At 42.1% G+C, this 27,993-nt stretch overlaps 1 protein-coding gene across 7 annotated transcripts in view; it reads right to left on the bottom strand.

Annotated features, from left to right (window-relative positions):
* The window catches only part of DNM3 (dynamin 3), a 328,780-nt gene that overhangs the window by 255,467 nt on the left and 45,320 nt on the right, over positions 1-27,993 (bottom strand). For all 7 annotated transcript variants that reach the window (XM_029081396.2, XM_029081391.2, XM_029081392.2 and 4 more), the window contains exons 2-4: positions 24,824-24,897; positions 2,550-2,699; positions 801-1,004 (exon numbers count right to left, since the gene is read on the bottom strand). In XM_029081396.2, the coding sequence (XP_028937229.1) occupies positions 801-1,004; positions 2,550-2,699; positions 24,824-24,897 (428 nt within the window). The remainder of the gene's footprint in view (positions 1-800; positions 1,005-2,549; positions 2,700-24,823; positions 24,898-27,993) is intronic.

The following is a 27,993-nucleotide window of genomic DNA, read 5'->3' as shown; positions in this document are numbered from 1 at the left end:
CACGGAGCTCTTCCCTGTCAAAGTCGAGGGAAAAGGGCCTCCATTGATCGGGAGCCAAGCTGAGGCAGCATTATTTGCCCTTGGTTGGCATTCCTGTGTTTCAACAAGGCTACTTCCCTTCCAGCCCAAAAGAAGACATGTGGCTGCCATCCCAGATTTGAAACGAAGTTATAATTCACCAGGACCCTCCCGTGATCATTGTTAATTCTCATTAGCAATCGCTATATCGGCTGGGGGGGTGAAAAGTAAAAATAGAGGACTTTTAACCAGGTCACACCAACCCACCATACTAACTCCCTCTCCCTTCCCACGCCCAAGATCCTGAAATTTTACCCTTACCCCTTTCCCAATATCATGAACCTCTGGTTCCGAGACCTGCTGCTCTGCCGGTGCCACCATCTGCTAACAAGATGGTGTTATTTATTTTTTATTTTTTTGGGGGGGAGGGGTGTTTAATGGAATTTGTTAAGCACTTACTTTGTGCCAGGCACTGTTCTAAGTGCTGGGGTTAATACATGATAATCAGGTTGGATACATGGGGCTCACAATCTTAATACCCATTTTACAGATGAGGTAACTGAAGCACAGAGAAGTGAAGTGACTTGGTCAAGCTCACACAGCGGGCAAGTAGCAGAGCCAGGATCAGAACTCAGCTCCTCTGACTCCAAGGCCATGCTCCTTCATAGTTCAAACTCCAGTATCCTTGAAACAAAGTCAGGAGAATCTAAATTTTCTCAAAATTTGCCCAACCTTAAAATATTTACACTTAGTTTACCTCATCTTGAGGGTCATACACTCACCTTGAGGGTCAACTTCCTTAGCCAATTTAAGTGCATCTGAGTTGGCAAGATCTGTATTCGCCGGTGTCACAGCCAAGATCAGGCAGTTCTCCCGAGTGATAAACTGCAGAATCATTTCCCTGATCTGATACTCAATGTCTTGTGGCTGATCCCCTACTGGCACTTTGGTGATTCCGGGTAGGTCAATAAGGGTCAGATTCAACACTGAATTGAAAAGATACAAGAATCTTACTTCTCCGTCATGTACCAAAGACAAAGCCAATCATCCCAAAAGTCGTCGGAAACTGAAGTGGTGAGAAAGCCCAGTTGAGCCAGGAACAATGTCACTAAATTGAACGGATTAGAGAAACATTGAGAATCCAGGGTGGGAGCTTTGCTGACTTTCACGATCTTTGTGGTGTGATTGTGTTATGCCAAATGTTGCTTGTGACTAGTTTTCAAATGCTTTGGCGCCTCTAAGCCAACATATTCATATCCGGGGGAGTATAATTAAATCACTTCATGGAAAATGCATATGGTATCTGCCATCGTTGCATACTGCGTCAATTTCTTAACAGTAGAAAAACATTCAGAGTAAAGCTTGTCCTCCCTTTCACAAACACCATATGTTATTTCATACAGCATTTTAGCTAATTAGCCTCCTGGCAAGTTCTTAGGCATTCATGAGCCCTACAGGTGAAAATGCATGAAGCTCCATGAAGCTTCCATGTGAGAGACCTGAACCCAACGGGCTGTTGGAAGCTTCCCCAAAACGTCTGTTCCCTTTGGCGTGCAAAACACGGGTTGGCACAAATGGTAACCAATACTCCTGAGAAGCTGTAATGGAGCATGGTGCCACAGTTTCTAAATCAGTACAGAGCATTAGGGAGAGAGCCTGCACTGTGGCCGTGTAATTCAGAACACAGAATTTTCCTGTAGTTTTCTGACAGCCAGGTTTTTCTGATGATATGGATCAGAGCACTGCTGCTGCTCAGAAGTGTAATGAGAGGGACTTGAAAGTTCCAAGGACGATTGAGTGCCCTTTTATTAAGTGACAAATCAAATGCCTCAGGGAAAATGACAAAATTCATTCATACGTTCAGTTGTATTTATTGAGCGCTTACTGTGTGCAGAGCACTGTACTAAGCACTTGGGAAGTACGATACAACAGTAAACAGTTAAATTCCCCGCCCATAGAGTTCTCGAAAGTAGTCATAAGTGAAAGTCTAGAACTGTAAGAGGACACAGTTCATATATACGTGAGGTATTTAGAGAGATTAGACTGAACGTAGAGCTAGGAACAACGTATTGGAATGGGGAGAGGGATTTCAGATTGGAAGGTCCTTGAGGGCAGAGATCGCGTCTACTTACTCTACTGCGCCCTCCTAAGCACTCAGTACAGAGCTCGACACCCGATTAAGGCTCAGTAAATGTCACTGATTGATTCGAGATGGGAATCGATAAATTCAGACACGGAAGTCGGTGAGGCTGAAGCTAGTAGGGTGTCAATTATTGTCGCTGGGCAATAGCTGAGTGGGAAGAATATCCACTCATGTCTAAAGTGTTGAAGAATGAAGGAGAATATGGTAGTTGGAATTTTTTTCAAGAACACGCATCACTGAGTTCATAAACTTTTATAAGGTACACTAGTGCATTTCAAAACATAGGTCTGTCTTTTTTATGGAGTTTCATTACATGGTCTAGTCTAATCAGTTAATCAATGTGGGAACCGGTACTTTTTCTTTTGTTAAAGAATGTGACTTTACTTACCATGTGGTGAATAAACACGTAAATTAATAGGTATAGAAGAAATTCCTTTATTCACGCCCGTCACTCGATCTGTTTCTGCTTCAATCTCGTGGCGAACTTCATCAAAATCTGTGTATTTCTTTCCTTTGCAGTGTAAGAACTCAGCATATTCTATATGAGATAAAGAAAGAAGTTCTGAAATCGTAGAATTTCCTTAGCGATTTCAAGTCCATTTTCCTACTATAACAAACTAAATATCCCAAAGGCGACAGGCACCTAGGAAAAATGAAATAAAAAATAAACTGAGAGACAGGATTGCCGTAAATATGTCCGGGGGGTCAGAGCACTGTGGCTAAACTTAGGCTCCTTCCATTTCAGATTCCAACATTCACAGCCACAGCGGTCAGAGCGGAAGTCTCGGCCACATTGGTGGGGGCGTTCCAATCGAAGACCACCTAGGCTGCCTTGTGGAGTGGACCGGCTCAGGAGAAATCCTGAAAAATAGCTGGCAAAGAGTGAATGGCAAACACTGGACTGGCTGTTGGCTCATGGCACTAGGGCATGGCATCAGCACTCAGCTGTAACCACTTAGGCCATAAAAGCCTCCTGCATGTAAAACTCCTGTTCATTTTGCTCTACACTGCACCATTACCCTCTTACCCACCTGTTGCCTTCCACATCTCTAGGTTGTAAGCTCATTGTGGACGGGGAATGTGTGTGTTATACTGCTCTGTTGTACTCTCCCAAGTGCTTAATACAGTGTTCTTCACAGAGTAAGTGCTCAATAAATACTATCAAATGACTGATAAGTCAGCTCCTGGCTACCGCTGCATTATCAGACTATTTGCGGCACAATTCCGACCGCTCGTATCTTACAAATTATTGCAATGTCGACATTGTCTGTTTTATATTCTGAGACATAAAAGGGAAGGTGTTATATTTCTTTCATTTGTTAATAGAGTCCCTACCTCGGCAATGTATTCGTACACAGGGTGAGCAGATTTCAGTTTTGAGAAAATTAAGGGTCACTGGCTGTAGTCTGGCTTCGCTCACCCTCAGCTCCTTCGGAGAGAGATAAAGGGCTTATTTTTCGCTCAAACAACAGAGGTCACATGCCCCCTTCTGAAAGACCTTGCCGAGAAGACGGAAAGCGTGAATGAAATCACATATTCATTTTGTGGACACCTGGCAATCCTGAAAAATAAATCCTATGTGGCGATAGTTCTTGCCCAGGCATAAAACATAGGGTTATTTTCAATTACAACCTCTGCGGAAATTTAACGCCTACATCAACAAATATTTATTTCCATGTAATTAGCAATACCCTGGGGCAAAGACTGTTTTCTACATTGTCAACGTCCAAGACGCAAAACCTAAACAAATGCTCCTTTCCGCTTCACCACTAGATGGCACGTGCTGACTTTTTCTCATTTAATTATGCTTCCTCAACTCATCGGAATATCCACATGCACGATAAAAATCAATTCCACCTCAACCCTAATTTAAATTCCACACCTATACTTCCCAAAATAACAATTTTGTGCTTAACAATGATTAAGAAATCAGGATTGATCTCCCTGAATCTCTGGATTCTTTATGATGGCCTCCCAGGGAATAATGGTACAAATAATAATAATAATGTTGGTATTTGTTAAGCACTTACTATGTGCAGAGCACTGTTCTAAGCTCTGGGGGAGATACAGGGTCATCAGGTTGTCCCATGTGAGGCTCACAGTCTTCATCCCCATTTGACAGATGAGGTAACTGAGGCCCAGAGAAGTGAAGTGACTTGCCCACAGTGACAACATAGCTGACAAGTGTCTGGATTCGAACCCATGACCTCTGACCTCCAAGCTCGGGCTCTTTCCACTGAGCCACGCTGCTTCTCTAATAATAATAATAATAATAATAATAATAATCTCTCAATTGAATTTTTTCCTACAAGTTTGGTACTCGTTTTGGGAGTTTTTACCCTTGGGACCTGAGTCACCTAGTCAGATCATTTTCACCTTGTCTCGGAGTGCGCGTAACTGTCATCATCTAGACTGTGGGCAGGAATGTGTCAGTTTGCTGTTACACTGCATCCTCCCAAGTGCTTAGCATAGTGCTTTGCACACAGTAAGCACTCAAACACAACCGAATGTATGAACATCTACTTACATTGGCTTCAGTGGCTAGCTTACAGGCAACTTTGTCCCGTCCAACAGCTTTTTCAGGACATCCTTACGGTCCCCAGAGCCACTCTGGAAGGATCATTTCCTATATTAAGCTAGGGCAGGTTTTTTTCCCATTTTTATGGTATTCGTTAAACACTCTGTGCTAAGGCAGATACAAGTTAATCAGGTTGGTCCATGCCCCAGAATAGGCTCACAGTCTTAATCCCCATTTCACAGATGAGGTAACTGAGGAACCGAAAAGTGAAATGACTTGCCCAAGGTTACACAGCAGAAAAAGAGGCAGAGTCAGGATTAGAACCCAGGTCCTTCTGACTCCCAGGCCCATGCTCTATCCGCTAGGCCATGCTGCTTCTCTACTCTGCTTCTTGAGAATAAAAGTTCTGTATCCCTACTCGCTAGCATGACATTGCTCAAAAGTGATTTTCCTCCTCTGGCCTAAACATTCTGTGCATACTGATTCATTTGGGCATACATACACACACACACCTCATTGTGCCTTGGATTTTCTATTTTCACCTCAGTTCTACAGCTTGTTCAGCACATATCAAGCTTTGTCCTCTAACTTTGCCAACGACGGAAGCAATCTCTGCAACAAAATGTTACCCTAGCATTACAGTTGGTTAAAACTAATAATACTGCTTCTATAAATGGGATTAGAGAAGCAGCGTGGCTCAGTGGATAGAGCCTGGGCTTTGGAGTCAGACGTCATGGGTTCGACGCCCGGCTCTGCCACTTGGCTGCTGTGTGACTGTGGGCGAGTCACTTAACTTCTCTGTGCCTCAGTTACCTCATCTGTAAAATGGGGATTGACTTTGAGCCTCACGTGGGACAACCTGATTACCCTGTATCTACCCCAGCGCTTAGAACAGTGCTCTGCACATAGTAAGCGCTTAACAAATATCAACATTATTATTATTTGGTTCAGCGGTGATGAGAAGCAGTTATTGTTTATGCTTTAGAAGTTGGGTCTCTGTCATCCACTAGACTGTAGACTCCTGGGCAGGGAGTGTGTCTACCCACCCTATTTTCCTCTCCCAAGCACTTAGTACATACTATGCACCCAGCAAGTACCCGATAAATACTACTGATTATTTGATTGATCTTGCCTTCCCAGATTTGTTTTTCTCTTTCTCTCCTTCTCTGTCTTCTACTCACTAAAAGTCCCAACCCTGGGCTCAAAAGGTAAAGTTGGCACTTATAAGCGAAGCGTAAAGAGGATGAAACTATAAAATGAGAAAATGTAATCACATATTTTCTATAGTTTCCCTCTTAAAATGTGATTTATTTCAAAAAGTGACACTTATTGATTTCCACAATTAGTTAAATCAATCCTCTATGCCACCTATTCAATTGAGTTGGCAGAAATTAATTTGACTCCCAATGACGGAACAAATTTCTCATCTGAAATTCAGACACTGCAGTTTTCCACTACAATTTGAATGTCAAATTATATGTTTAACTAAGTTGGCAACCAATGATCTCAATTGGAACAGAACTAGCCAAAAAGCCTTCTTAGAGCATTAAAATCATAAAGAAAGTCTTAAAGAGATGACCAATCGGTTATTTGTATGATAAGGGCTTAAAACTAATTTGTAGAGTCCAAGCTTGTAGGGGACAAAAGGCCACTCTTTATTCTTCTGCAAAAGTAGGCATATCTTGAAGATGACTGGCAACGTTTGGATAAAAGGTTGAGTAACATACATCTCAACAAGAATAATCCACAGTAGTGTATTCCCAAAGTTTGGAACTTTTACAGATGCATGTAAGAATTTGGACCCCCCCAAGTTCCCCATTAGAAAGTATATCTGTAATTTATTTTTTATATTAACTTCTGTCTCTCCCCCACCCCCCAGACTGTAAACTCACTGTGGGCAGGGAATGTGCCTTTTTACTCTTATTTTGTACTCTCCCAAAGTGCTCTGCACATTCGAGAAGTAGCGTGGCTCAGTGGAAAGAGCACGGGCTTTGGAGTCAGTGGTCATGGGTTCGAATCCCGGCTCGGCCACTTGTCAGCTGTGTGACTTTGGGCAAGTCACTAAACTTCTCGGTGCCTCAGTTACCTCATCTGTAAAATGGGGATTAAAGACTGTGAGCCCCACGTGGGACAACCTGATTCCCCTCTGTCTACCCCAGCGCTTAGAACAGTGCTCGGCACATAGTAAGTGCTTAACAAAGACCAACATTATTATTATTATAAGTAAGTATTCGACAAATTCGATGCAATGAACGAATGCGACCCGGGTTCTAATCCGCCACTGGCCTGCTGCGTGTCCTCGGGCAAATATTTAACTTCTATGTGTCCCCATTTCCTCCTCAGTAAAAGGGGGATTAGTTACCTCTTCTCTCCCTCCCTCAAGACTGTGAGACCCGTGTGGGACAGAGATTGTGTCTGACCTGTCCATCATGTATCTACCACAGCAATCAATCCTAATTATTGAACACTTACTGTGTGCAGAGCACTGACCTGAGCACTTGGAAGAGTACAACACAACAGACATTCCCTGCCCACACTGAGCTAACAGTCTAGAGGATGTAGTACAGTGCTTAGCACACACTATGTGCTTAACAAACACTGCAACGTTTATTATTAAGGCCTCACCTTTGGTTTCTGTTTGAGGTTTTCTCTGTGGGGTGGTTATTTATGTTCATTGAATTTGAGGATTGACAATGAAGCAGAGCAACTTGCATCTACCCCAGCGCTTAGAACAGTGTTTGGCACATAGTAAGTGCTTAACAAATACCAACTTTATTATTATTATTAAAACATTCCTATTTGGTGCATCAAATGGCTACGGATCAACTCATGGACATACCCGGAGCCTCATAAAAACAACAACAAATCAGGGTTATCTCTCGCCGGAGAGCTGGGGAAAGCCCTGAGCTCCGCTGGACTGTGACTACAACTACAACTGACCCACATCCTATTTTGAAAAGCCACTGGAAACTCAACCCTCGCCCATGGTAATCACGTCCAATAATCAACCCTTGTTTATAGGAAATTCTTTCTTCCAACTTTTAATCAAAAGCTCTCCTGTTTCAATTTAAAAACATTTCTCTTTTATGTTCATTGAAGGTGGAGAAGAATTGAACACCAGCCTCCTGCCATAACCTAGAGTTCATTTTTTGGTCACTTCACAGCTTTCTCTATTCCTACGTACACATTTCCATTTCTACCATTTTGTCAAGGGCTCAATTTTCCAAGCCCTAAACTTCTGTCTCCCCCTGCTTCCCTCTTCATAATTATTCCCTACCACCTCTGCAGACTCAACCCTAAATCCAACAATAAAGGAACTCCCCACCATCTTCATCTTCTTCCCTTACCTATAATTTGTCTCTTTCCCCCATTCGATGGTAAGTTCCCTGAGGGTGTGGGGTTTGTCTATGACTATACTGCACCCTCCCAAGCCCTTAGTACAGTGCGCTGCCCAAAGTAAGCCCTCAATAAATACCACTGATTAACAGATTACATACTTGGAAAAAATAGTGTCCATACCTTCTCCCCAGGATGGAGGCAAATGAGAGAAATTAAACACTTTCCCTCCATAGATACCAGAATGAAAGCAAAGATTATTTTCATATAAATGGCTAGTGAGAAATGTCGGTGGCTAAGCTTTGTGTGAAATGTGTCCATTTTTGAGGATGGGCGGGTGGAAGATGGGAAAAAGGGAAGTCAAAAAACCCTTCAAAACTTGATTTTATCCTCTGATAAGGAAGTCACAGTGGAAACAATAACATTTCAAATCAAAGGACGCAATGGTGTGGGATATTTGCTATCTGCTGAGTGGGTATACCCAACTGTGAGCCCGTTACTGGGCAAGGATTGTCTCTATCTGTTGCCGAATTGTACATTCCAAGCGCTTAGTATGGTGCTCTGCACATAATAAGCGCTCAATAAATACTATCGAATGAATGAACAAGTAGACGTACAACACAATGAGGCCACAAATGTGGGAGTCCTTAACGAGCATTTCCACCTATCTGGGAAGATCCAGCCTGTTGAATGTGATTTACCTCCTGACTAGAGGAAAGTGTCAAGAGAGTTCAGATTAAAACTTAAATCCAAACGGCACTATCCTAACCTCCCCATGAATAGAGAAATTTTGATTGGCATTTATTTCCTTTGATGATTTTCTTTCAAAATCTACGATAGCCTTCCCTGAGAATGAGCCTATGAAAAAGCAGGGAGAAGTGGAATGTTGCCTTTCAAAGCCAATCATATTTAAATAGAGTCATCAAAATTAATAACAGATTAAATCCAGCCCTCGCCCTTGATCACATACTCACATCTTTATAGACAGCTAAAATTTTAACCGCTTTGGAAATAAGGCAGCAGCCCAACATTTTCCTATTTGACATTTAAAATTTAACTTGACACGATGAGACAACAACCATTTGTCTCATCACTCAGTGAGAGCTGAAAACTGAATTACTTTTTCTCCATTTACCACTAACTGTCTTGCTGATTTGCTGGTGCACAGGCAGCAACAAATGAGCCTCTATTCCCCCCACTCTGAATAAAACCAACGTAAAACAACTCTCGGTTTCTCTTCTTCGAAAAAGTACTTTGGAGGCAGGGTGAGCGATTAGCCTTTCACCACTGGAGATCTGTGTTCAAATACAGAATCGGATCACAAGCAGTATCAAATGTTCTAGTTACATCCTGATTCTAGAAGACAGCTGCCTTCATAGTGCTTTGTACAGCCCTAGCCATTCAAAGGATGCTCAGGGAAGAAATGTTGATGAACTGATACTGAGAGCTCCTGCCACGAAGAGGACAGTACTGGTGTTATAAAGACCTTAAAGGTCTCGATTGTCACGCACAGGCAAAGCTGGAATGAGGAATCTTCCCTGCTTCTAGCCGGTGCCATGACTCTCTCGACTTAGGACAGATTTGATTCCGCCAAAACACCATTAGGGAATTAGGGACCGTTCTTCCAACAACATGAGCCCGGTTGGGTTCCAATGTTATTAAAGAAACTGCTGGTGCCCGTGCTTGTGGAATCCAAATGGGTGAGGTCTACTGTGAAAATTTTCCTGAACACAATGATTTCACAAGAACGCAACCCTGGTGACTCTGGGAGAACTGGATGCATTTCTTCCAAAGAAAGCAAAGATGGACAGTTCAATCCCTCAATCATATTGATTGACCTCTTACTGTGTGCAGAGCAATATACAAAGCGATTGGGAGAGTACGATATAACAGAGTTGGAAGACATGTTCCCTGCCCATAAAGAGCTTACCGTCTAGAGATTAGAGAGTCACTTAATTTTTCCTCAAGTAGCTTTATAAAAGTATCCCCCCTCCCAGCCCTTTTTTTAAAGGAATTTCTTAAGTGCTTACTAGGTGTCAGGCACTGTACTAAACACTGGGGTAGGTACAACCTAATCAGGTGGAACACAGTCCTTATTCCACACTTGGGGCTCACAGCCTTAATCCCCTTTTTACAGATGAGGTAATTGAGGCCCAGAGAAGTTAAGTGACTGGACCAAAGCCAAAGAACAGAGAGGGGCTGGAGCCAGGATTAGAATCCAGGTCTCTCCCAGGTCTGTGATCTATCCACTGAGCCATGCTGCTCCTCTTCTGATTCTATTTTGAGTCATGCTATGCAGCATGGCTCAGTGGAAAGAGCACGGGCTTTGGAGTCAGAGGTCATGGGTTCTAATCCTGCTCAGTCACTTGTCAGCTGTGTGACTTTGGGCAAGTCACTTAACTTCTTGGTGCCTCAGTTACTGCATCTGTAAAATGGGGATTAAGACTGTGAGCCCCACGTGGGACAACCTAATTCCCCTGTGTCTACCCCAGCGCTTAGAACAGTGCTCGGCTCATAGTAAGCGCTTAACAAATACCAACATTATTATTATTATTAGTCTTCAGAGAAGACTATGCAAATGCATATGCAAATATGAGGGTGCAGGTTTCTTGTTTCGTTTTTATAAAACAGATATTAGCACAAGAAGGGTTGGCTTAATTCCATTGGCACAGGGGGTCTGGGTGACCACCTTCATCATTCGCCACTTCTACTCCCAGGAAATGAAATTATTTGCTTGTGCAGTAGCTTCAGAGTTTACTTCTATTTGAATTTTCTAGGCGATTTGTATCTGTCGAGCCAGGACCCAAAGGAAATTGGGCAGTGAGCCTGAAAGCAACTCAGTAAACACTCATTTTCCTTACTGTTGCTTTCTATAAGGATTTCATGTAAATGCATGCTTTTTGGGGAGCTCAGAATATCTATGAATGGATTCTAGTGAATTTGGGAGCCGGGATGCAGCATGGTCTAGTGGAAAGAGCTCAGACCTTGGAGTCAGATGACCTGGGTTCGAGTCTCAGCTCTGTCACTTGTCTTCTGTGTTACCTTGGGAAAGTCACTTACTTCTCTAGGCCCCAGGTTCCTCATGTGTAAAATGGGGATTCATTACCTCTTCTCCATCCTATTTAGGCCGAGAGCCCCGTGTGCAACAGGGACTGTGTTCGATTTGGTTCTCTTGTATCTACCTCAGCACATAATACAGTGCTTGGCACAGAGTAAGCACTTAACAAATAACCCAAGAGAGGATAGCATAGCAACTGCAAATGGATTGAAACATCTAAAAATTAGAACTCTCCATCTTCAAACAAAAACTCCAAAGACTCCAATGACCAAAATACAAGTCTATGTATCTCTTTACCTAACCCTACATCATTTTCCAAGTCAGGAGGAGCTACTGAGCTAATTTGAATCCACACGTCCTGAGCACAACTGGCCCACAGTCTGCTCCAAAACATGCTCTCTGCTAGCCTGGGCTCTTGTTGGAGTCCGTGGGACCTGCGGCACATCTGTTTAGCTCCTCCACACTTTTATGGGCCTGGTAAAACATTTCTACAGACTGTGCTCATCTGACCCATATCTAGGACCATTTTAGAACCCATCCAACACCCTTTGTCACCTAGGGCAAAAATTACATAAGTCATTTGCCCAAATTGGGTATGTGGTTTAAGAAAAAAAAAAAAATCAACTTCAGTCTGGGTCAGCCCAAAATATGCAAGTTCAGTTTGCAAAAGCCTGCAGAAACTACATTTAAAGTAGGTTCTAATAAAAGAAGAGTACACATCCTTCTCTTTCTTCTGTGCCCTGCATTTAGAGGGCAACTACATCACCTCTTCTCCCTACAACTCTAACATTCCAAACCTGTGTTCAACAAATGGACTAGAATTAGAGTTGGAACTATTTGCCCATGCAATTTTTTTTTCTTCACAGTTCAACATTGAGGACAAATGGGTAACAATCTGCAGACAATCTCTGTTGTCACCCAGATAATAAATATTAATATTTTAGCATGCTAATCTATGGACAAAATAATTTAGGAAACTGTGCTATGCAGCTTTTCCAGATTTCCAATTTGATTCCAGTAGATAGGAAGAAGAAAATCTCTAATTAAAACAAAACTGCTTAGCATCAAATTACTATAACTTATTAGGTCTCTGCTAAGGATATATTTATAGTTCTCAGATATTCCCAAGAAAAGTTGCATAATCAAGTGTTGCTCCAGTTTCCTCAGCTCTAGTTTGCCAACTTCAAATACCCAAAAAGTAAAAGTGTTTCCAATAAAACTCTATATTAGTTCATTAATATCAAGGGCAGAGTTTCTGCTTCAGTAACAGTAAACCAGATGAATTTGTTTGAAAATTCACAAATCCTTGAAGCGAGCCACTGGCCACAAACACTCTAGGGATTCATTCAATTCATTCAATCGTATTTATTGAGCGCTTACTGTGTGCAGAGCACTGTCTTGGGGATTGTGTTTCATCAGTGAAAAGTGACACTTATCAAGGTATTTTGAGATCACTATGGATGAAGACTTCTGCTTTGGTCTCAGAGGACCTCAGTTTGTACCCAGAACCAAGGTAGCAATTTAACAAGCCACTACTGAAAAAAGGACAGAAAGGAGAGAGAAAAATCACTGCAGATGGACAATGAAGAAGTTTTATAAATTTGAAAATAGAAAGGTTTTATGTTTATGTAGAATGAAACAGCGTTTTAGATATTGAGTTTGTGTCACTCGACTCTTAAGTTCCCTGAAGGCAGAGATCGGTAACTTCCAGCTCTAATGTATTGTACTCTCCCAAGCGTTCAAGAGCACAAAAAGTGCTCAGTAAATACCACTGAGTAATCGACAGATCTGTGCTACAACACTTCAAGATCCTCTTCAAATCAGTTAACCAGATGAGGAAAAAGGCGGAGAGAAGCTGTAAATAAAATGGAAGCGGCAAATAAATGAACCCAGGTATAGTACATCCTAAAGTTCACAGCTGGAGAAGGTTCTAGATGGCATTGTCACTGCAAGGTTATATCCCTAAACGTGCAATATCATAATTAACACAATGGAGGATGAAGTTCATAAGGACCAATCATAAAGGAAAAAAAAGTATAAACATTTTATATCCCGTCTAGACTATAAGCTTGTCGTGGGCAGGGAACGAGTCTACCAACTCTGCTATAAGGTGTTCTCCCAAGCACTTAGTACAGTGCTCTGCACACAATAAGCACTCAATATGATTGATTTATATCAAATCCATAATCTGCAACTAATAGCAAGAGTCCCATTTAGTTGTTAAAAGCTATTGCTCAAGGAAGAAATGGGAATTTGGGCACTTCAAATTAAGAGGAAGATACAAATTTTCCATCCTTCTAGACTATGTGTGTGCACAAGACATTCTCACTCAAAGACACTCACATTCATGAATGCAGCTCTCCTTTGGCAACGTCATCTTTGAAATGAGGCTAACGCTTCCAATATGCAATATCCACTTACCTTGGATAGTCATTTGTCCTTGTTCAGTACAATAGATGTTTGGGTAATCAGTTCATTGGATACTTCAAAAAAGTAGCTTGTCTAATTGAACCTAATTGGGTAAGCATCTCTCCAAGACTGTTGGAATTGAGTTTCCACCTCTTCAATCACCCAAACTAACTCTGAGCCAGATTACTTTGGATCATCTGCTCTCTTGTTTACATAGCATTTCCAACTAAGTTGGACTGCTTACATGCCCAATTTTGCAGTGATGGCATTTAATAAAAAAGATCAAGATAAAACTCCTTTAAAACCCTGGCCAGGTTTCCACTTTTCCAGTGGCCCAAAGGGACAACGGCAACTCAAAAGGGAGGAGTAGAGGAAATGAGGAATTAGTCAGAGAAGGCCTCTTGGACGAGATGTGATTTTAATAAGGCTTTAAAGACGGGGAGAGTGATTGCAGGTTGGCTATGAAGAGGAGGGAGTTCCAGGCCAGAGACAAGATGTGTACAAGGAGTAACAGAAACAAATATGGAATTAGAACAAGTAAAAAATAATCACTATCTGAAAATGTTGCCTTGCCATTTATTTCAGGCATGGTGATTTTCCAAAGCAAATAGGAAGCGACTGAATACTGCATTTAATGATTCACAATGCAAAATGATTTTTCTCCAAATAACACTCCTGTTTTTTCCCTATAATTATATTAAAGAGCCAAATGCGACTTTCCCCATGTACAAAAATGCACTTTCAGCCATCAGTAACTATCCTAATAGAAAGCTATTTGAACCTTAGTTTCCAAATGACCATCTGCGATAATCGAAAATTAGAAAACCCAATCAAGAACATCAGACTGGCTTTCGAAAACTGTCAGAGATGAGAGGCAATGAGGCATTTAAGCTTCATACCACGTTGAAGTACAATAAAACTGTAGGGGTGTCCGACTTTTTTTTTTATGGTTGTGAGACCAGTAGACATACCGAGTCTCTTATGCAATTTCATCAGTGTCACATTCAGCATCAAGTGGCAGTACAGGGTAACCAAAAAAAAAAAAAGGTCTTACTAAGCAGCCAGCTCAGCAGCATAGAAGCAGCACAAAAAGCAACGCCGTTTTACTAGGGACATATTTGGAGGATGGATAAGAGCAGCTGCTGTAGGGTGAACTGAAAAGAGGCACTTACAAGCAGAGAGAGCAGAACGTATATTTTAAAGCCACAGTGGAGCGCAGCCTTGATGTGACCTGACAATGGACCGATGAGAGACCACCGCGACTGATCGGAGAGGTGGGTAGGAAACGGGAGAAGGATTGCTCTCTCTGAGTGGAGGCTTTGCAAAGATGGGGACAACAACAGACTAAAAAAAAATAAACATGCCCCATCTGCAGAAAATTCATTAGTACAACTAGGAACTATATCTTTATGTGCATACAACATAAAATGAACTGTCAGGTGCACATCAGCATTTGCATCCATGCCTGCATATTTAGATAAGATTTCAAAAAATGAAGAATTGCTCCAATATATATGTGCAAACATATACTGGAGGAGAGAAGAGGAGACAGAGAAATTTCCATCAACCTCCTTTGGGGGCAGGGAAACTATCTCCCAACTCAGTTGTACTGCAGTCTCCCAGGTGCTTAGTACAGTAAGTGCTTAATAAAAAACACTGACTGATGAAACATTCCCCAAGAGATCATTTACATACACTTATAATATCTGGATGATAGTCATGATGTGTGTTTCTTTTACTGATTGACATTAATCATATTTTCCATCTGTTTAATCTTCTACTTTCAAAATCTGCACTATATCTTTGCTATGCAGAACTATTTGGCTGCAGAACAGATATATATTAAGATCTCCCCTGGACATCCCAATATCAAATAATCTCCTTGCAATTGACTGCACACGTTTCTCCAAAACCCAGATTCGGAGCAGGCATTCTAAAAAATCATGTTAAACCCCTGAAGAGACCTCCCAATTTAGCTTGAGGAGGTTCTGCAATTAGTCTTCACTTCAGTCAACCAATGATATTTATGGAATGCATGTGTGCAGAGCACTAAACTAAGCACTTAGGAAGCAAAGTGACCTAGTGGAAAGAGCAAGGGCCTGGGAGTCAGAGGACCTGGCTTCTAATCCCAGCTCTGCCACTTGCCTACTGTGTGATCTTGAGCAGATCACCTAACTTCTCTGTGCCTCAGTTTCCTCAACCAAAAAATGGGGATTCAATACCTGTTCCCCCTCTTACTTAGACTGAGTCTCATGTGGACCAAGGACTATCTAATCTGATTAACTTGCATCTACTGAGGCACTTAAAACAATGCTTGACTCATGGTAAGTGTTTAACAAATACCCTTGTTATTAATATTGTTATTAAGAGAGGACAATAGAATTCACTTTACATGACTCTTCTTCAGTGGATTTGCACTCGCTACCCTTTTTTGGGAAGCGATTTTGAACCTAACCTTTTTTAACTATATAAAATGGGGTTAAATTTCATACAATAATGCTGGTATTTGTTGTGAGCTTACTATGTGCCAGGCACTGTACTAAGAGCTGTGATGATGATGATGATAATGTTTAAGTACTTACTATGTGCCAAGGACTATACTAAACACTTGGGTAGATACAAAATAATTAGGTCAGGCATAATCCCTATCCCACATGGGGCTCATAGTCTTAGGGGGAGAGATAACAGGTATGGAATTTCCATTTGTAGATGAGAAAACTGAGGCATAGATAAGTGACTTGCCCGGGGTCACAGAGGTCAGCGGAGGAGACAAAATTAAAACCCAAATCCTTGACAACCAGGTTCACCCTCTTTCCACTAGACCTTACTGCTTATATGATTCCCTTCACCCTGCTTTTACTTGGAAAATATGTATAATATTAAATATATTTGAATACTAAACAGATATCCTCATTGTGGTTTTTCACCTCCCTTCACACTCATTCCAAATACCTGATCTAGCCTAGAAAGGGATAATTCTTTCTTAGGCTGTTATGCTGATGATCAGTAATATTGATACACTATCTCAAATAAATCAAGCAAGGACCCCAAAAAAAGAAGCAGAAAATAAAAGCCCCATGGGAGAACCTGGACCTTCTTCGAGGGCTTTCACTGGGTCAGTGGCACAGGGAAATACTTAGGTGAGGGTGGAGTGGGGCATCATCTAACTTGGCATACTAAGTCTTCTAGTTTGGAATTCCCATCCCATACCAGCTCTAGAAGGCTCTCTGCACCCTTAATCCTTTTTGGATGTTCAAAAAACAACTGCTGCTAAGAATACTGAGCGATGGAAGAAAGTTTCCGCTCCCTGGCACCCTTAAAATTCCCCATTCCAGAAGGAATTGGGCCTTAACTGGACCCTACGGGCAGCTGTTATTTGGCAATTTCCACCCCCCCCCACACACACACACCCTCACCACTCCAGACAACCCCAGGAAACACTGGAGTGGCCCAATACCTGCTGGTGTTAATCAGGACTGATTATAGGCCTAATGAGATCCAGCAGAAACCCACTTACCGGTACAGCTGATTGGCGAGGTTTTGAGAGTTGCCAGCAACCACCTGGCAACACTAAGGTAATAGATCTCCAATTGTAACTCCTAGACTTTGAATTCTGGCCATCAAGTTGTTTCTCCCTTGCCAAACAAATATAGCCTTAATGTTTACAATCCAAAAAGGAACCACCGTTAATTCTCTAACTGGGCAACCACAGTAGTAACCTACATTTTAATAGAACACTTAGAGAACACAGCTGTAAGCCGAGGGAAACATTTCGTGCATGTCCCATTGCATGGTCAAACAACCCTAACCCTTAACTGTACCCAAGATGAAGTGATAATAGCATGTACTGAGACCCCTTTGGATGAATTGTATTAGCCTAAGCGCTTGAGAAAGAACAGAATGAAGTGGTGTATTCCCAGACAAGGAGTTTACACGCTAATAGTAGAGATAGAAATAAAAATATTTGCAAGTCATGAGAATAATTGACTGTGCAATTAAAATGTGTATACAGTCCTAAGAATAAATAACTACATAAGGGCTAGGGATGGCTGGTAGGTTGATAATCCTAACAGTGGAATTTAGGTGCTTACTTTGTGCCAAGCACTGTACTCTGAGCTGGGACGGACAGAATATTATCAAGTCAGACACAGCCTCTGCCCCACATGGGGCTCACAGTCTAACTGGGAGGGAGAAGAGACATTTAAACCCCAATTTACAGCTGAGGAAACTGAGCCACACAGAAGTGAAGCGACTTGTCCAAGGTCACACAGCAGACAAGTGGCAGGTCCAGAATTAGAATCCAGGACCTCTGACTTCCAGGCCTGTGATCTTACTGCTAGGCTATGATACAACCTAGGTGTTGAGAGTTGGAGGAAGTAGGGCTTCGAATATGGGGACAGGTTTGGTCTGTCAGAATTGGAGTGGAAGGGAGTTCCAGGCGAAGGGAAAAGGGGAAGCAAGGAGGTGGAGGCAGGATAACCAGGAGCAAGGTAAGCTTGGGAGGAATAAAGAGAATGAGCCAGGGACTAATGGGTGAAAAGAGCAGAGATAAAAGGTAATGACAGATACCATTTTTTCACTTCAAAGGCAATTGAAAAAAAATCTAACTGTGAGGGGCTTCTAAGTGAGCCTAAGTGGTCTTCTTTCAGGACTGAAAAGGCAGGAGAATGCCCGTGCAAGGTAGCCTCACTTTTCAAATCTTTTTCATAGTACTTTTAAAAAAAGGGACATAAAAGTGAGGAAGTTCATAGGGCTGTGAAATTTACAAGATGCTTAGAAGTTTGAATACTGGGAAGTGGGATGGATTCCATGGTTTGAAAGCTGTTTGACCTCAGGGCTTCCTCTATCTGGACTCGACTGCAACAACAAACATTCAGCATCGTTGAGTACCTTTCATCAGATTTCCATTTTGGAGTTTTGTTCCCAACGGAGGCTTGCCTACTGAGGAAACGTGTTCGGAGTATCTCCAAAAACCTGATATACTGGACACCATTTTCACAGTGTTTCCACTTTTCACAGGATGAACCTGGAGCAAAGCAGCCTCAAAAGTGCAGGTGTAGCTTACTTTGTAGCAGGATTATGTTCCTTGAAAGTGTGGCTGTTTCATGGGTTATACTTTTCTATAGTTTTATATGTCATAAATCGGGATATGTTCCATAATTTCCAGAGAATATTAGAAAATCCCCATAGATTATTCTGTTTTGTTAAGCACTATTAAACTACTGCTTAATCTATATTAAAATAATTCAAAGATCACAATATTAATTAAATTAGAAGTTGTAGCATGATTAGGAATCTTGGCAGGAAGCTATAGAGTTCTTTGTTGCTAACTCTGGTAGTGGCCTTTCAATTTAAAGGAAAAAGCAGTATGGCCTGCTTGAGAAACAGCCTGGACTACGGGAAAGAGCAGGGGCCTGAGAGTCAGAAAATCTGAGTTTTAATCCCCGTTCTGCCACTTGCCTGCTGTGTGACCTTGGGTAAGTCACTTAACTTCTCTGTGCCTCGGTTATCTCATCTGTAAAATGGGGATTATGACCGTAATCCCCATGTGGGACACAAACTGTGCCCAATCCACCCCAGTGTTTAATACAGTGCCTGGCACACAGTAAGCACTTAAAGACTGAACAGGAGCCTTCTTGTCTTCATAAAATACCTTGTATCAGGTGAATTCCTTCTTTACCCCACTGCATACCTTCGACCTCCTCTCTCCACCAGCTCTTCTTTAATCATTTTTATAAATCCACCTGCTCTCTTGAAAATTGAGGTATGACTTTTTGTTTTCCCCAAATTTTAGCTGGCAGTCAAAAGACCATAACCTCTTCATGTTTGGGCATTTGCAATGATGCACTAAATTGTTGAAATGTCATACAGTAATGGCTGGATTCTTGGGTTGTATGCACTGTGGGTGGCTTTACACCAGAGTGTGCCTATACTTTAGTTTCAATCCAAAATTCTATTCACCGCAATGATTAATCATAATCATAATAATTGTGATTCTGGTTACATGTTTAATATGTAAGCACTGTATTAAGCAGTAGCTTGCTCTGGGCAGGGAACATGTCTGCTAAAACTGCTGTACTGTCCTCTCCCAAGTGCATAGTGCAGTCCTCTGCGCATAGTAAGAGCTCAATAAATACCACTGACTGATTGATTGAATGGGGTCATTGATTGATTGATCGATTGGGTTAGATACAACATAAGCCCAGAGCGGGATCCCAGTCTTACAGGGAAGGAAAATGGGAAAATGGGTATCTTACCTCCTTTTTGACAGATGAAGAAACGGAGGCACAGAGCACTTAACCGATTTGCCCCAGGTTGCAGCAGGGAAATGAGGCACAGAGAAATTAAGTGACCTGCCCAAAATTTCACAGCAAGCACTTGGCAGAGCCAGAATTAGAACCCAGGTCCTCTCACTCCCAGGCTCATGCTCCTTCTACCAGCTTCTTCTATCTTCAGGAAAGGTCAACTACTAGCCTCGTTAACAGCTCCTCCTGGGATAAATTCAGTAGGGACAAAAGTACAACATTGTGGCCAGTTGGAAAGATGCATTAACCTAAGACTACAATGCAGCTGAGTTCAACTTTGTTTTAATCCATATCTAAACTTTTCCTGTTTTGGAAGAGCAGTAGGGTGATGGGATCTTGCATTTAGCTATTAGCAGCCCAAGTGGGAAGGTCTAACGTTGAAGGGAAATACCCCCTTCACTTGAGGAAGCAAAACTCATGCTGATTTCGAATATTTATTTCTCTTTAAAAAAATCCATTTCCTAAATGTCAAGGTAAAAACCAATTTTGGCTTCACATCAGAAGGGATATATGTGACCTATTTAAATTCCTGTGTTCCTTGATAAGTGGACAGTGAGACACACAATGTTAGATGTTTGAGCCAAGAAAAATGCATCAAAAAATGATTGGAAAATATTATTTTAAGGCTACAGTCAACCACACACATTAATAAAGAATGCAACCAATAACTCATAATGGAGCTCCAGTACCCAAAGTAAGATTTTATCCATTTCCCAAATTTCTCAGGCTGGGCAAATATGAGAGAAAATAGCCGAACAGTGCCACGTTACCAAAAAGATGATAAATAAAGACATGGAAACAGAGCAAGTCATCTTTTCATTCAAAAGCACAGTTTCGAAGTCCTGGAGGAAGGTCATTTTGATCTCCCTATGGAATAGGCTAAGTTTCCAACATTCGGCTTGGCTATCAAATTATACTGTTTCTCGTCAATGTGTCCATCAAGTTAAAAGGCAGACTTAATCAAAGGTATTTATTAAGCCCTTACTGTGTGCAGACCACTGTACTAACACTGTGGATCTGTCTCTAGTGAGAGGGACTTGAGGACTCTAGAATAAATTTATCCTGTAGACTGTAAGCTCATTGTGGGCAGGAAATGTAGCTACCAATTCTGTTGCACTGTACTCTCCCAAGCGCTTGAGTAGAGAGCTCTGCACATACTATGCGCTCAGGAAATACCACTGAGCGATTGAAGATCAACAATAATGGTGATTAACCACCACTGTTAATCACCATTACTGTGGATCATCAATCAAGGTAGAGAAGGATGCCAAATCCATTTCTTCATTGTCTTCTATCCCCCTCAAATTCAGTCACAGGTTCAGATCTAACAGAGGAGGCTCTGTTCCCCATTTTCCCCAACTACCCAGCCTCCATCTTGACTGATCTTGTAGAAACACACACTTCAAAAATGTGCCTATTTGAGTAAAATCAAGTGGGTGTGAGCACTCTCTATCCATCAATCTGCTCTCTATCTCCTCAGTACAAAGCATGAAGAGAAAGGGAAGCACTGGACACAGATAGAGGATTGAGCCAGTGTGTCCTTTTCTTGCCTGACATGGGATCCCATCCTTTTCTTTCTTAAAAAAATCCCTTAAGCAACCAAAGAAATTCCCTCTTCCTGGAAAGAATGGACAGGAGCAGTCCTGGCTAGTAGGTGTGGGACTTGAACTACCAGTCTGGGCTACAAAGTGATCACAAAGAGGCAAGTGCTGGAACCTTTCTGAAATTTGAATTTAGCCCCGAACCCATAGGCCCTAAGGGGTAACTCTAAATCTCCTCTCACCGATGATTAATCCTATCCACTCTGGGCTATTGAAATGTCTTTCACACAGACTGTATACTTACAAGTATTTACATGACCCATTTGTTCTCGTAACTAAACCAAGGCAAACAGTGCCATTCATCTTTGGTGAATGTCAAGACAAAAATAAAAAGAAGACAGTGTTTTACAGGACCGTGTATAAAAATGTAACTGCTGAATTTGGTGCATTTGATTAAAGGAACATGAATGTAAGGTAATAGGACATAGCTCAGCTTGACAACTAAAAATAAAAAAAAAAGGACCACACGCAATATCCCAGCCTGCATTAGGCTACACTAACAACAGAGTGAATCAATTTCATGGAATCCGAATGGATCTTAATGGTGCTTTCAGTAGAATATGCATTAGCCGGCTACATTCCACATATTTACTACCAATATTTTTTTACTAATATTTGGCATAGCAGATCGAAAAAACAATAGGTAGAGCTGTGGCAGACAGGAATTTTAGCAACCTCATGAGTACTCTATCTAATCCCACTTCTGCCAGTTGTCTGCTGTGTGACCTTGGGCAAGTTGCTTAACTTCTTTGTGCCCCGATTACTTCTTCTGTAAATGGGATTTAAGACTGTGAGCCCCACTTGGGACATGGACTGAGTCCAAGCTGACGATCTTGTATCTACCTCAGTGCTTAATAGAGTAAGTATTTAAGTAGTACATTGTAAGCATTTAACAAAGATCAAAGAAAAACCACACACACACACACACACACAAACCTCCTACCTGATTAAGGGCCAGTTTTAGCAGCATGGCAGAAAAAAAGTAACTTCTGTGAGCTGTTCAGCCCAACACAGCCCAAAAATCAATTGTAATTATTGAGCACTGACTGTGTGCAGAGCACTGTACTAAATGCTTGGGAGAGTATAATACAGAAACATAACAGGCACTAGTTTATGGGTTCCTTAGAGATGGGCTCCTGGAGCAGCTGCTCCATAACACCAGGGCTCATCTGGTCCTTCCTCTCCTTCCTTTAGGCCTGGAGCAAAGAAGCATGGGGTCCATCGCTAGCTGCCAGGCTTCACGGTACCATGTGGTGCTCACAAATTTACCCGTTGATTGGAAGTTCTGGCTGAAGGGGGGTGGGGGGAGGGGGAGTGAGAGTAGAGGAAAGGGATGAGAATGGGAGAGGAAAAAAAAGGAAAAGGGGAAAGGGGAAGGAAAGGAAAGGAGCTTTTGGTGGGATGTTGGTGGGATGGGCTTCATCTTGTTGATATATTTTGAGGTCTTTAGGACTCAGAGGGAGAAAATAGGGGCGCTGGAAGGTCTGTAAGGAAGTTGAAAGTCTGGAATCACCAGTGGGACCTATGGGCAAGGGAGCCTTTAAGGAAGGAATGGCAGCATTGACTGGCTCTGCAGGGTAGAATACAAAGGGATAAATTTATAATGGCCGGGGGTGGGGGTGGGGGGGCAACATGGTGTTTGGATTTCTGCCAAGATTATTCAGCTGTGGAAAAAGCAAGATTGAAAGAAGTTGATTGTGGGGATCGCCAAGTGATGAAACTCATATATCTTATTCCGGTGCATCATTTCTAGCTGATACAGAATGACTAAAACAATATTCTGTAAAACCAGAATGAAAAGGCCAATGTCACGATCTTCGGGGATATTAAACAAAGTATTTCAGAACAGCAAGATCCTCCAAAAGATAATTCCATTCCAGCCATTACAACAAGACCTACTGATGCTGTTTTTGCCAAGTTTTTAAAGGTAATCAATCACTGGTATTCTTGGAGCAGAAACAATATGCAGTGCACTGTATTAAGCACTTGGGATAGTACGATACAACAGAGTTGGTAGACAAGTTCCCTGCCTATATGGAGCTTACATCCTAGTGGTATCTTTCTGATGAAAATTACTTCCTTCTTGTGGGCATATCAAAATCCAGAGGTACATCGGCATGAATTTTTGGGAGCAATACTTTTAATGATGGTTCTCCTAAGAGTTGCCGCATTTCACTCATGGATCAAATATTGTACTCAGTGCTTTTCACCAATTGGTTTGACTTTTTATTAGCACAGTGGTTTAGGAAATTTGCCAAGGATGAAATCTGTGAAGGACCTCAGAGTTATCTGTTGACGAGAAAAGTCTCTCCCTCCTCTATTCACTCTCCAAAGGAGAGAATAGATTGATAAGGATCAATTGCTCCATCTTCAATCGATTAAATGTATTTATTGAGTGCTCACTGTGTGAAGAGTACTGAACTAAGCTCTTGGGACGCCCAATATAACAACACATACCCTCCCCACAAGGAGCTTATAGTCTAGTTGGTTATCTTCACTACCTTTCTCTCCACTCCAATCAATTTGGTTTATAGCTTCATACTTGTTTCCCCGCCCCCAGCCCCACCCCCTATGGTTGGTATACCCTTCATTCACTTTTCATTTAAAGACCTAAAATTCTACTTCCACAAAAACCACTCTCTGATGGAATGTAATTCATTTTTCATGCCCTTCCAATAGTCCCTCTTTAACCCCTCCCAAATAATGTCACACTTGGGATGGTGCAAGAACCACAGAGTTACTGAATTCATTCAACAGTATTTATTGAGTGCTTACTATGTGCAGAGCACTGTACTAAGCGCTTGGACTGTACAATTCGGCAACAGATAATGTTGGTATTTGTTAAGCGCTTACTATGTGCAGAGCACTGCTCTAAGCCCTGGGGTAGATACAGGATAATCAGGTTGTCCCACGTGAGGCTCACAATCTTCATCCCCATTTTACAGATGAGGTAACTGAGGCACAGAGAAGTTAGGTGACTTGGCCACAGTCACACAGCTGACAAGTGGCAGAACTGGGATTCGAACCCATGACCTCTGACTTCCAGGTCCGGGCTCTTTTCCACTGAGCCACGCTGCTTCCCTGATAGAACAGATAGAGACAATCCCTGCCCACTGAGAGGCTTACAGTCTAATCACTCAGGACCTTCAGATTATGAGTGAGTGAAAACAGTCAGTACTGAACTGAAACAGTTTAGTAGATTCATTCATTTGTGATCCCGATTTACTGTAGCATCACTTCTCACTTGCAATACAATTTTCCATCTGCCAATACATCTTCTGAAATTTGTCCACGTTGATGTTCGGATTGCTAATTCCTATAGGGGCAGGGTCTGAAGTGGGTTTTTTGTTTGTTTATACACTGATCATGTGATTTTGAAGATTACATGATCATATAAGAACTATAACAATCTCCAAATAGATTATTTGGTATTACCTGCTTTAGAAGTGACAAGCTGGAGGACCAAGGGCCGTCTTGTGACGATGCCTGAACCCCGAGGAAGAAAATCCCTAAAAAGAGAAGAAACAAAGGATCAATAACTCATGTACTCTTGACCATTTAGGATCTAGTCCAAACCGATATAATTCTTGCGTCTTCCAACTCTGCCCCAAGTGCTCGGTATAATGCTCTGCCGACAGTAAACGCTCAATAAACAATAGATCGATGGACTCATATTGATTCCGCTGGATACAGAGTGGGGAATTAAGCCCTGAGAAGCCTAAAGGAGCATCCCTTTTCCTCCACAAAATACTTAGAATTCTAACATCCTTTCCAAACACTAAATTACACATTCAATTACTAATGCTGGTAACTTCCCCTTTTAACCATGGGTCACTTAGACTAAAACAATAAAACAGCCCTTCAGAAAACTGGAATCGGAAGAATCCTCAAGAGAAGAAACAGCAGGGGTACAATCAAAGGGAAACATTCAGATTCTGCTCCATATAGTGCTTTTATGAAAAATATTTGGAAAGTGACAGTTTCTCTGAGTAAACTACTAAAGTTATTTAGAGAGTTTATTAAAGCTTTTAGAGATATGAGCCATTTCTATTTGGGTCTGTTTTTCTCGCTGCGTATCATTGTATATTTATGATCATTCTTTTACAGCAGCCTTGTGACGAACATGATTAAAATAAACCAGGACATATGTCAGCCATTTCAAGCGGTAAACTGTTGCCATTTCTACACAGGGTAAAATATAGGCTCCACAATCTAGGCCTATGCGTGTACATCCTGAAGACTTTTGGCAGTGATTCCAATCATGCATACTCTCCCTTCCCAATCTTCTCTCCCCTCTCTGACACCCAACATGTTTTTTTCAAGTACCACAGTGCCCACAGCCAGGTGGTGTCATATTTAGATCAGAGAAAATGGAGCAGATGCAAACATCAACTTGGACCCACTTCAGCCCACTGCACTCATGGTTCCTCTCCCTGGGTCAAACTATGAGAAACAACATGGCCTACTGGATGGACCTCGGAGTCAGCAAGTCCTAGATTCTAATCCTGACCCTGCCACTTCTCTGTTCCTTGAGCAAGACACTTAACTTCTCTGTGCCTCAGTTACCTCATCTGGAAAATGTGGGACATGGACTGTATCCCACTTAATTAGCTTGTATCTACCCCATAGCTTAGTACAGTGGCTGGCAAATAGAAAGCGCTTAACAAATACCATTAAAGAATGAATAAAATTCATTCTGCAGCACAGAGGTTATAAAACTGCTCCACTCAACTTAAAGATGGAACTTCATTCATTCAATCATATTTATGGAGTGCTTGTCATTCCCCAACCCAAGCTCACAATCACATCTTGAATGAGTAGGAATCCATCTGATAAAGCACCGCAAGCCTGAAGAACACTGGGTGTGGTCCTCTGATGGGGAAGGTATTTTTTTATGGTATTTGTCGGCACTTACTAGGTGCCAGGCACTGTACTGAGCATCGGGTCGAGCGCAGTCCCTGTCCCCCAAGGGGCTCGCAGTCTTCATCCCCATCTGGCAGATGGGGTCACTGAAGCACAGAAGATGGGACGTTCTGAAGAGGGTGTGCCCAGGCAGTTGCTATGGGTCGGAAACAACTCGAAGGCATTTGAAGAAGACTCGCCCAAGTGCTTAGTAAAGTCCTCTGCACACAGTGAGCTCTCAATAAATACAGCTGACTGACTTGGCCTGGGTGACTTTCAGGAGGCCAGGAGAGGTCTGGGATCACCCCAAACTAAATCCCCTAGAGAGGGCCCAGATTCATGGGCTGCTCTGGAACCCAGCCAGGCTTTTCAGATTGGTTGGGGCCAGGGGCCAGGGGACGGGGGGCAGAGAACCATGTGCTCCATTGTTAACTGACTGCTAAGTTTCCTAGGAGCTCTTCATTTCACATAAAAGGAGTCTCATTCTCGTTTTTCAGAAATAGATGAACTGTTTATTATATGCCGCTGAAATTTCCCTTTAAGGGTGTCAATTCCAGACCCAGTCCCTGTTATCAGCACTCCGCTGCTACATCTCCGCATCCAGCAGTAGCCTGCTTGCCCTGACTCTTTGTTGTTCTTCAACCTCTTGCTAATAAACTCCGTTCAACCTAATGGTAGGATGGCTCAGCAATGGCATTTTCAGATCAGACTCATCAGCCCCCCGCAGAACTAACCCTCGGTACTAATTGGTTGCACGGGTGCAAGAAGTTACGGCAGCGCTCGTCATCGCCTGACAACAAGCTGGCAACCAGGTCTCGGAAAAAAAAAATCATAAATAATGCATCAGGCGCAGAATGTAATCATATTTGAACTTAATTATTTCAGTGCAGAAGGTGGTTTTTCCATACCTCATGAAATTCTTAAGGGGAAAAAAAACCCATTTCACTCCAGATTTCTACCAAATAAAAATGACTACTTTTTTTGTGTGCAGAAGGATTTCTACCACCTTAGATTTTTATTATAGATCTTCAATTTTAGGGGGTAAGAGTGATAACTGGGGGTTCCATGCCCAGGGTAAGGAAGCTCCAGTAGGAAAACAACATAAGGTATCCAAACAATTCGATTTACTCCCTGCCAAATGCAGCATCGACTCTGAACCCAGGGACCTGATCCATTTTATCAGCCAGATTATCTCGTCAGAACGGGCCGGAATTCCCTACCAGCGTAGCATTCCTTTCTTCCTTAATTCAAACAGGATGACAGAGATTGGGAGTATGTACTGAGGTAATTCTATCCCCTGGCAGAGAAAAGGCTGAAGCAGGAGGAAGCATGAGAATGAAGTGAACCTGAGAAGACCAATCAACACAACCTTAGAGGGCAGGAGCAGGTGGCTGGGGATGGAATCCATATCGGGAAGGGAAGAGAATCTATTCTCTTCAAGAATCTATTCTTGAGTCAAGATTGTAAGTAGCACCACTGGATAAAGATCTATTGCCTTGAGGCTCCGATACACTGCCCAGAGAATCTATAAGGAATACTACCAAGCGATTCTGCACAGAGGAAGCACTCAATAAATCCTACTGATTGATGGATTTCCTACCCAGGTTAAAACACGAATTGAAAACTATAGACAAAAAGGAGCATGGCCTAGTGGACAGAGCACAAGCCTGGAAGTCAGAAAGACCTGGGTTCAAATCCCAGCT

This window comes from Ornithorhynchus anatinus, chromosome 16 (genome assembly GCF_004115215.2).
Source record: "Ornithorhynchus anatinus isolate Pmale09 chromosome 16, mOrnAna1.pri.v4, whole genome shotgun sequence".
Lineage (NCBI taxonomy): Eukaryota > Metazoa > Chordata > Mammalia > Monotremata > Ornithorhynchidae > Ornithorhynchus > Ornithorhynchus anatinus.
This window is presented reverse-complemented; position numbering and strand designations above follow the sequence as displayed.